Source organism: Nicotiana tabacum, chromosome 10, assembly GCF_000715075.1.
Source record: "Nicotiana tabacum cultivar K326 chromosome 10, ASM71507v2, whole genome shotgun sequence".
NCBI classification, from domain to species: Eukaryota; Viridiplantae; Streptophyta; class Magnoliopsida; order Solanales; family Solanaceae; genus Nicotiana; species Nicotiana tabacum.
Window position 1 is genome coordinate 104811295 of NC_134089.1, and position 10161 is coordinate 104821455.

General features: G+C 36.6%; 1 protein-coding gene across 1 annotated transcript; it reads right to left on the reverse strand.

Annotated features, from left to right (window-relative positions):
- Positions 1-6399: 6399 nt before the first annotated feature.
- LOC107789918 (uncharacterized) lies at positions 6400-8005 on the reverse strand. Its single transcript, XM_016611800.2, has 3 exons — positions 7326-8005; positions 7083-7229; positions 6400-6927 (listed from the first exon to the last, which is right to left on the reverse strand). The coding sequence occupies exons 1-3, from the start codon at positions 7890-7892 to the stop codon at positions 6619-6621; spliced, it is 1023 nt and encodes a 340-aa protein (XP_016467286.1). The 5' UTR covers positions 7893-8005; the 3' UTR covers positions 6400-6618.
- Positions 8006-10161: the final 2156 nt, after the last annotated feature.

A 10161-nucleotide genomic window follows, 5' to 3' on the forward strand; every position in this document is an offset into this window, starting at 1 on the left:
CGATCAGTATGATTTGTTCCAGCTTTTCGACCGTTGATTTTGTGGCGTCAAAATCATCAGGATTATGAAGGATCGAGGTATCATATAGTCATCATCCTCGTAAGTTCCCTGCTCCTCCGGTTGGGTCGGGGCTGGCGACTGTGGTTGCTATTTGACTTTCTGCTTTCCCTTATAATTTGATCCATTTGCTGATGAAAGTGTCGTTATCGGTATCACCTCATCGATTGAAAACATCTCCTTGGCGGCGGGTTGCTCCGCACATACTATTTTGACTCCCTCCGATGTCGGGAACTCAGAGCTTGGTAAAGGGTCGAGGGTACTGCCCTCATGTTATGGATCCAAGACCTTCCAAGCAAAACGTTGTACCTCATGTCTCTCTCGGTCACATGGAACTTTGTTTCTTGGATGGTCCTGATCTCATTTACTGGCAGAACAATTTAATCTTGCAGGCCGAGTTTTTTCATGACCCTTGATCGAATAATGTTGGTCGAGCTACCTAGATCAATCAAAACACGTTTAACTTGAATTTTATTCATTATGACAGATATTACCAGTGCGTCATTATGGGGTTGTTCAATCCCTTCTGCGTCTTCGTCATTGAAGGACAAGGTCCCTTCCAATAAGTAGTCCCGAATTAGCTTCTCCCTTGTGATCATCACCTTGGTGTGTTTAAATACTGGTCTTTGGGAATATTCACCCCTCCGACAATCATGTGAATCACGTGTTGTTGCTCTTCTTTCCCGTTCTATTTGTTTGAATCTCTATTTTTGAAATAATTCTTGGCCCAATCACTTAAGAATTCTCGAAGGTTCCCCTCGTTGAACAATCGGGCTATTTCCCCCCTTAGTTGTCTACAATCTTCTGTTTTATGTCCATGGGTACCTGTAATGACCCGACCGGTCGTTTTGAGAATTAACGCCCCGATCCCCTATTAACTATTTCCCCCATATCTTTTTTTGTTAATGCGACTTGTCGGGATTATTCGTTTGGAGTTTCGAAGTGTTCGGGGACACTTAGTCCCTAAATGAGAGATTAAGTCTTAGAATTTGGATCGTCGCTGGAACAGTGTGAAGACGACTTCGGAATGGAGTTTCATCAATTCTGTTAGCTCTGTTGGGTGATTTTGGGCTTAGGGGCATGTTCGAATTTTGTTTTGGAGGTCCATAGCTCATTTAGGCTGGAAATGACGAAAGTTGAATTTTTAGAGTTTTGGGCCGGTAGTGGAATTATTGATATCAGAGTCGGAATCCGATTACAAAAGTTGGAGTAGGTCCTTAGTATGGAATATGACTTGTGTGCAAAATTTGGGGTCAATCGGACGTGGTTTGGTTGGTTTCGGTATCGGTTGTAGAATTTTGAAGTTTCAAGTTCATTAGGTTTGAATTGGAGGATGAATTGTGTTTTTATCATTGTTTGATATGATTCCAGGGATCGAGTAAATTCGTATGGTATTGTAGGATTGGTTGGCATGTTTGGTTGAGGTCCCGGGGGCCTCGGGTGTGTTTCAGATTCTCAATGGGTGAAAACTAGGACTTAGAGGATTTTTTGGTGTGCTGGTTCTGGTGTTTTCGCACATGCGGTAGGGAATCGCAGGTACGGTGCCGCATATGTGGATGACCAAGAGCATAAGCGAATTTTGGGAGAAAGTTTGGGGTCGTAGGTACGAGGGGAGTTCCGCATCTGCGATGCCCGTAAGTGTGAGTGAAGGAATGCAGGAGCGGTCTGGGACCACAGATGTGAACGAGGATCCACAGGTGCGACCACTAAATCGCAGAAGCGGATGAGGTGCATTAAGTGAAAAGCTGCACCTGCAATAGAAATTTCGTAGGTGCGGGACTGCAGATGCGGTCTTAGGATCGCAAAAGCAGAAATCACTGGACAGAAAAGGGGATTTCGAGGGTTTGAAATTCATATCACTAAAATTCAATTTGGAGCTCGGTGGAAGTCGATTTTTCGAGAAAATTTGGAGGAGAGATATTGGGTAACGATTCCTAATCCTATTTTGATCATATTTCATTAATCCATAATTGTTTTTTTCATTAAATTAAGGAATTGGAGTAAGGAAGTTGGGAGGGGAAAGGTTCCCAACAAAAAATCTGAGATTTGAGTGGGATTTAGGCGTCGAATTTGGATGATTTTTGCACGAGTGATCTCGTGAGTAAATGGGTGTTCATAATTTATGACTTATACCCGATTCGAGACGTGGGCCCGGGGAGAATTTTTGGGCATTTTTCTAGTTTCTTGCCTTAGCTTTGATTTCATTAGCTAAATTAGTTGCTTGTATCTATATGTTTTACATGCCTTAACTGTCTTAACTGCCTATCTGGACTCGGTGTAGCATGCTTAGTGAAATTCCTATTTTTTCTTGACTCGGACTTAGCTTAAATTGTGGTTTCCTTGTTGCAACTGTTATTTTTGTTGGTTGAGCTGCGTATTTACTTTGGGACTAAGGAACGATATTCCGGTAGATCCCCCTGCACATTTACGTTTGGGACTACAGAATAGTATTCGGGTAGATCCCCCTATTCTGCATATTTATGTTTAGGACTAAGGAGCAATATTCCTGTATATCCCCATGTTCTGCATATTTACTTTGGGACTACGGAATAGGATTCCGGTAGATCCCCCCGCACATTTACGTTTGGGACTAGGGGACGGTATCCTAGGAGATCCACTGTTGTTATCTCTGTGTTTTGAGATGTTGTTCTTCTATGCTTACATTCTTGTTAAATTTCAGTATTTATTCTTACTGCGATATTTAATCTGGTAGGGCCTTGACCTGACCTCGTCACTACTCGACCGAAGTTAGGCTTGGCACTTACTGGGTACCATTGTGGTGTACTCATGCCCTTTCCTGCATATGTTTTTCGTGTGCAGATCCAGGTATGAGCTATCAGCCTTGGAGTTAGTGGTGAGACGAGGCGACCGTAGAGACTTCAAGGTATATCTACCATGTCCGCAGACCTCGAAGTCCCTATCCATTCCACCCCATGTCAACCCTTCTTGTATTTTCCTTCTTTTATTAGACTCTGGAGTATGAGAGTACTGTTTCTTTCTTTAGCTTGTGACTTATGACATTCCGAGTTTTAGGAGAGTTTATATACTGGCGTTATAAGTTTCCACCTTCTTATCATTTTCCTCGATCTTCTTTTCCCGCGTCTCGATTTGTTTTGTCGATTCTTCGAGCATCTTTGTGATAGCAGGACTGGGGTCCGACTCTTTCTCGTTTGGTTTCCTCGAGGCCGATTCAACCCTATGTATGATTTCCTGGGATGGTTTGAGTTCGACCCTGCTTGGGGCTTGGTTTTGGTTTTGAAATTGGGCTATTACTGTCTGCAGGGCCTGTAACATTTCGAAGATTATCCGTAAGTTGATCCCGCCGTCTTCATCGCCATGTGCATTCTGGGTTGGTGATCGAGTACCCCCACGAACGCTGCTTTCGGGGTTGACGGTCACATTTCCATTGACGGCTACATGTGAACTGACGTCGATTGGGTCTACAGCCGGGACTCCACCGAGGCCGGCAGGGGGTACAACGTTTCCTGGTGCAATGTTCTCATTCTCGCCGTGGTGGCTGAGATCATTGTCAATGTGTTGAGGTGCTGACTGAGAGTTTGTCATATTTTAATCCTGTAATCAAAGACACTTCAAAGAGCAAGCATAAAATAATGTGTGTTACGAAAATTGTATTAAGCAATCACTATTATCCTCAGCCCACGGTGGACGCCAAATTTTTTACCCTTAAAATTGGATAACAATTAAACTTATAAGTGGTTTTAAGGATATGTGATTTCACTTGGCACAAACTGAGAAATATGAGAATTAATATCAGAAATTAACTGTAAAATAAAGCAAACCAATATAATGAGAGGTTATGGTATTTGAGCTAGATCGCCCTCGAACCAACAGAGTATGCTACAGAAAGTATGAACCAAACAACAGAGCTTGAGAGAAAATGTAATGTAATATTTTGTTATGCGTGAATGTCATGTTTACAAAATGATTAGAACCCCTTTATATAGTAGAGAAATTCTACGTACGGTATAATTCTAAATATAGAAAGAAATCCTACGATTGACTAAATAACCGATCTTGACTTGATACGTGCCAAGATTTTCGTCACGATCCTTGCTTGGTCATGGATATCTCGGCTTCCTGTTATTTGACCCAGCAAGCTCCCTTCGATCTCGCTCGTTCTCTATCCTGCTTCGATCTCGATCATGACCAATTTCAATCATGACTGGTCATTGGTTCATGAATTTGGTGGTCCATCTCCGTGCCAAGACTCGATACAATGCGAGGCTGAGACTTGATCTGCCACCCAAATCCGATTAGCCACACAAAATTAGGCAAGTCCGAATTTAACTGTATATAGTTAGTTATCTAGTTTTACTCTTCTAGAGTACAATTTAATCCTATACACCAACTTTATGCGAAAGAAAAATAAAAAATATATACCCACTTGTTTCTCAAACAAATACGGTAAATAACTCATTTGTGTATTTTCTTTAACAATCTGCTAATTAAGTTAAAATGAATGAAATACAATTATGCATAATTGAATCACTAAAATCCTGAAAGGGCTTCCTTTTAGGTTGGACCTGCCTCGGAAAACTGATTTTCACTTTCTTATAAAGGATTTTCAGAAACAATATGCTTATCATGGCTTCGTTTCTTTTCTCAAGGCTGCCTTTTGAAGTAAACCATTAATCTATTGAATCCAAAGCACAATGAATTTGGTCAATGCACGAAAAGGTAGAAATTGAAAGTAATTAAGGTGTAATATGTTTAGGTAGAAAGACCTTATATGTTAAGGAAAATGCATTTTTTGTGAATTTGGACTAACCGAAAAATAATATTATGAATATTAGGTCAAACGGGTAATTGAACATATAATGTCATTTGAAAAATACAATGGTAGATACGAGGGGGTTAGTGTGATTTCGAAAAAACATAGCCCAGACACAGATTAATTACACATCAAAAGTTATGAGAATCCAAAATCGGAGTTAACTTCTATACTTAATAGCCCGTTTGGCCAAGCTGCAAAAATCAACTTATTTTGAGAAGTGCTTTTTTTCAAAAGTGCTTTTCTCAAAAGTACTTTTGGTAAGAAGCAGTTTGTGTTTGACTAATTAGTTTGAAAAACACTTCTGAGCAGCAATTAGTGTTTGGCCAAGCTTTAAAAACCTGCTTCTAAGTGTATTTTTCTCAAAAGTGCTTCTCAAAAAAGTGCTTTTGGAGATAAGCTACTTTTTCTGCTTCTCTAAAACTGCTTCTGTTTCTCCTCAAAAGCACTTTTTTTCCTTCCAAAAGCTTGGCCAAACACCTCAGTTTTTGGCCCCAAAAAAGCACTTTTAGCCAAAAAGAAGCTTGGCCAAACAGGCTATAATATAAAGAAAACTCATAGTGTATTTTAACCGATTATACCAAATAATTCAAACTATTTTTTAGGTTACAAGATTCACTTATAATAGACGGTTGAATATAGTTATTTTTTGGGTGTTACCTAATTTTTCAACATCAATATGTAAAAGTTAAACTGATCATACAAAAAAAACATACTCTCTTAAGTTTTAATGAGAGTGTCACCGGTGCATATTAATTAATAGATACTCATTACACTAAGGTACTGCTACTGGGCGCGGGGAGCAAGAGCTGTGAGTTGCAGGAAAAGAACCAGCTAGCCAAAAAAAAAAAAAAAAAAGCAGCAGCTACAGACTGCAGTAGATGAGCCAGCAGTGCAGTGCTGGTGGATTCAACAAGCTAGAAGAGCTGATACACACTACTTTCTTGTATACGGTCTACTGACTACCTATTATTGCTCTTTGGCCTTCCTCTTTTGTTACTCACTTTTTACACTGCCATAAAGCACTTCTTCTTTTGGTTTGGTTAATTATATTTGCTTGACTCCCACAAACAGATAATGTATTCCTTGTGCTTTTGTGGCCACCCCTTTTAAGGAAACTCTAGCTGCTAGGGTTTTGTAGATTATGCTTACACTCGGAGCTTTCACTGAAAAATTCTCAGTTAATTGTTTAATTTCTATTCCCTTTATTAATTTGTAAAATAGCTAGCCTAGGCTGTTGTCTTCAAACTTTAGGCTTACATCAGAAGGATATGTATTTAATATAAGAAACTCATTTCTGAAACTGTTTTTCCTCCATAAGAGACTGATTCAAGTATAATTTCATACATTTCTAATTACCTAAATATAAGAGCAAGTTTAAATTAAAGCCAGTCGTATGGATACTCTATGCATTATAACAATAAAATCATGAGTTCCAAATGGGAAACAAAATATTATAGTACTAAATACGATCAGAAAAGCTGAGAAATTTACTGAAGCATCTCCATCTCACTGACACAATCCCAAAGATCATAGAGAAAGAGAGAGAGAGAGATAACAAAAACCCAGAAAATGTATTGCTCCATTTTGGAGAGGTAATAACAGGTAGCTAGCTATATAAACCAAAAGGGTAAATAAAAAGTAGTGTTTGGGTTCTTGATCAGATAAATTTCACACAAGTGTGAAAAGACAAAAATCAGAAACCATATAGAAAAAAGACAAACTAAATAGTAACTCCTTTTTAATATAATCTGTAAATTAAAAAAGACCTAGAAAGAAAGCTTGAGTGATAGATCAATAGAACTGGTGGGTGTAGTTGTAGTAGCAGTATCAACCCAAGATATTGTAGTAACACAAGAAGCTTCTCCATTACCCACTGTTGCTGCTGCTGCAACTGAAGAAGATTCTGATGAAGTAGTCATCATTTTCTTCATCATCATATCATTTTCGAAACAACTTATAGTGTTTGATCTGCCACTTTTCTCTGTAGGAAAGAATTCATACTCCATTACAAGTCCTCCTTCTGATAATGGTGATGATGAATTTCCCTTTCTGTGGATTGCCACTATCTCTACCCCCTACAAATTATTAAATTTTCAAAACAAAAATTACATGAGAAAAAGCATCCCGGAACCTATACAGAGGAATGATAAAAAAGAATGAACTGCTAACATTTTATATTGTCTTTGATTAAGAGAAATAAAAAAAAAAATTAGGGCTGCATTTTTTTTACCTTTTCAAGATGACTAGGTATAGAGAATGGGTGAAGCAAAGGCTTCGTTCCAAAATATTGATTTTCTCCAATCACGTTCTCCATATGAATAATGCCAGCCTCTATGTTAGAACGTCCCATATCATCTCCATTAATCATGCGCTTCTTCTGACGATTAAAGAGAAATTAAAAAGCAAAAAACATAAATAAACCAAAATCAAACTTTAAATGAAAAATTTAATCAAAGGGTATAGTATATTATACTTTGTTGCATGAACTGCAGCGATGGGAGAAACAAGATGACTTGATACTCATTAAATTTGGCAGTGAAGAAAGCTCTTTCGATTTCTCAGTAGGGGTAATAAGCTCTTTAGAATTAGTTGCAAATCCGTTTAGACCCATTTGAGTTTGAAACTGATCATGCCCAGAAATGATCAACTGATCTCCAAATGCCATAGGAGCTGATCCATAAGTGCTAGATCCATACGGCACAGTACTATTTGCAACCCTTTGATGAAGCAAGAAATCAGGGGCCATGACTTGGTTAACACCACCATATAATTTAGGAAACTGATCAAGTGGACTTGTTTTTGAAGAAATTAGCTCTTGTAATCTGAGCCGTTCAAGTTTTTCCACACCCATACCTCTTTGGGATTGTTTCTTCTTCTGTGTTAATGATTTGTTTGCTCCTCCTTTGGACCTTCTACTACGTCCAGTGATCTGTTGGTTCATTGTTTCAGCACTAGCCTTTGTTTGTTGATGATCTTCTTGAGAAATACTTAGGTTTATTGGGTACTGATGATCTGAAGTAAACTGAAGAGAAGTAGTCATCTTCAATGGAACAGTACTACTACTTTAAGAAGATGTTTTTTTTTTTTGGGGGGTGGGGTGGGGGTAGGGGGCAGTAAAAAAGGTGTTTCTGTACAAAGAAAACCAACTAGAGACTACAGCTGAGAAATGAGAGGAACATGGTATAATGTGTTTATCTGCTAGTAATATGTGTCTTTTTATACATACATAAGTTGTGATATTTCCACTTCTTTTTTCACAGTGACAGTAAAATAGGTTAACAGTTATTTCTGGTAGATTTAAGTTTTTTCTTTTATTTATGATCACTAATTATATACTGAAAACATTTCCTCTTTGAGCGAACAGTACTCCTCGGGAAAATGACTAGTTAGTAAAAATTTCATTATTGTAATTTTCCAGGCGACAGATTAAAATTTAAAAAAAAAACAATTTCATTCTTGATATTATTAAAAAGAAACAACCTATAAAGCAAAAACGGGAAATTAAATCAAAACGTGGTCCAAAATTCAACTTTTATAAGACACTACTTTTTTCTATTTTGAGAGAAAACGTGTTTGTAATTCAAGAGAATTAACGGATATAGTTTTTGATATTTCAAGATTCAAGGACGACTGTACCCTAATTTTTGTCGATAAACATTGATGTTGAGAAGACTTCTTTACCTTATTCACTAAGCAAAGGAACTATTATTGTTTCTTGATCTAATAAGATTAAAGAGATTTGATTCTTCAACTTCTTGCTATTTACTCTTGTTTTTAAGTGCCCGTTTGGACAAGCTTACCATTTTTCCAATCTCACTTTAAAATGCATTTTCAAATTTGAAAAACCGGTGAGAATCCATTTTTCAATTGAAAATTGGAAGGTTGCTATTTTTTAATTTTATAAATTTACCCTATATTTTTAAAATTTATAAAAGACTCTATCAGTTATTAATCTAGGTAACTATCAACTACCCACTTTCCCTTCCATAAAGTCAACAACAGAAAACGCAAGCAGCAGGTCTTCTTCTCACCAAAGTGTGCGGCTGCCTTTGCCATCCCAATCCGACAAGGGCTGGTATTGGGTGTACATAGGTCGGGTTGGTTCGGATTTTGCAACTACCAAACCAAACCAATTGAGTCAGGTTATTAAATTTAAAGACCAAACCACACCAATAAAACTCGGGTTTTTCAATCTCGGGTTTTCGGATTTTTTTCCTGATAAAATCTTTGTAGCACAAAATATATAACTTGTGCTCAAAATATTTCTTTAATCCTAGTAAGATACAACTATATAAGGTATTTTTTAAGAAAATAATACAAAATATGAGATGTGTCATGACATTATCCTAAAATATTCAACAATAAAGATAATAAAACTATGCAATATAAATATTGCTAATTAAAAAGCCATAATAAAAATAAAAATAATCTAAAAGTACCAAGTCATGCTAAAATAAGTAGACTAATAAGGGAGTATTACTTACATGACTAAACGCTAAAGAAAAAATAAAAATATGTTATGTATTTTTATCTAAATTATTGCAAAACAAAAAATAGATATTCAATACATTGTCGTTCGTAATATTGAATTGAATGTCTTTTGTTAGCATTACTATTGATTTGATTTTGGTTTGGGTTTTTGTTAACATTATTTAAGTTACTAATATTAATAACTATAAAACTTATTGGAACATTCAAAAGTTTTAAGTCCAACCTCGAAATAATACCTTAAAAGATAAAATTATGAAATAGTTTAAGAAATATTTATAAATTACATCACAATAAGTATATTTATATATTAAATATATCTAAAAAAATTATATATGCAATGTCGGGTTGATTTGGTTTCGGTTTGACTTTCTTTAGTTAAAACCAAACCAAGCCAATTATGGTCGATTTTTTTCCAACACCAAGTCAAACCATAGTTGGGTTTTTTTTTCTCGGTTTGACTCGGATTATCGGATTGGTGCGATTTATTCGTTTCTTTTGTATACCCCTAGTTGGTATCTCCCATCAGCTATGGTTATGAAAATATGTGGCCTGTTTTTGTACCTTCTTTGTATGTCAGTAAATTTAGAATATAGGATATTGATTTTCCATCTTCTGCGTGTTGCAACAAAATAGAATATGATAACAGTTAAAGAATGTAGCATGTTTGATTGTTTGTTTCTACCACTCTCTCCCAAACTTTCATGATATGACACAGTAATTTGATAGGGGGTGGTATTGATATTTTTTACAAATTGTGGGATATAATCATGTTTCATGATTTTGAAAAAAAAACTTCCAAATATATTGCAAAAATTATA

What these genes read in the sequence shown, in the direction of transcription:
- LOC107789918 (XM_016611800.2), bottom strand. Translation starts at nt 7,892, where the DNA reads ATGACTACTTCTCTTCAGTTTACTTCAGATCATCAGTACCCAATAAAC. An exon ending in GCTGCAGTTCATGCAACAAA is followed by an intron (nt 7,230 to 7,325) that starts GTATAATATACT and finishes TTTAATCGTCAG; the next exon opens with AAGAAGCGCATGATTAATGG. An exon ending in TACCTAGTCATCTTGAAAAG is followed by an intron (nt 6,928 to 7,082) that starts GTAAAAAAAATG and finishes AATAATTTGTAG; the next exon opens with GGGGTAGAGATAGTGGCAAT.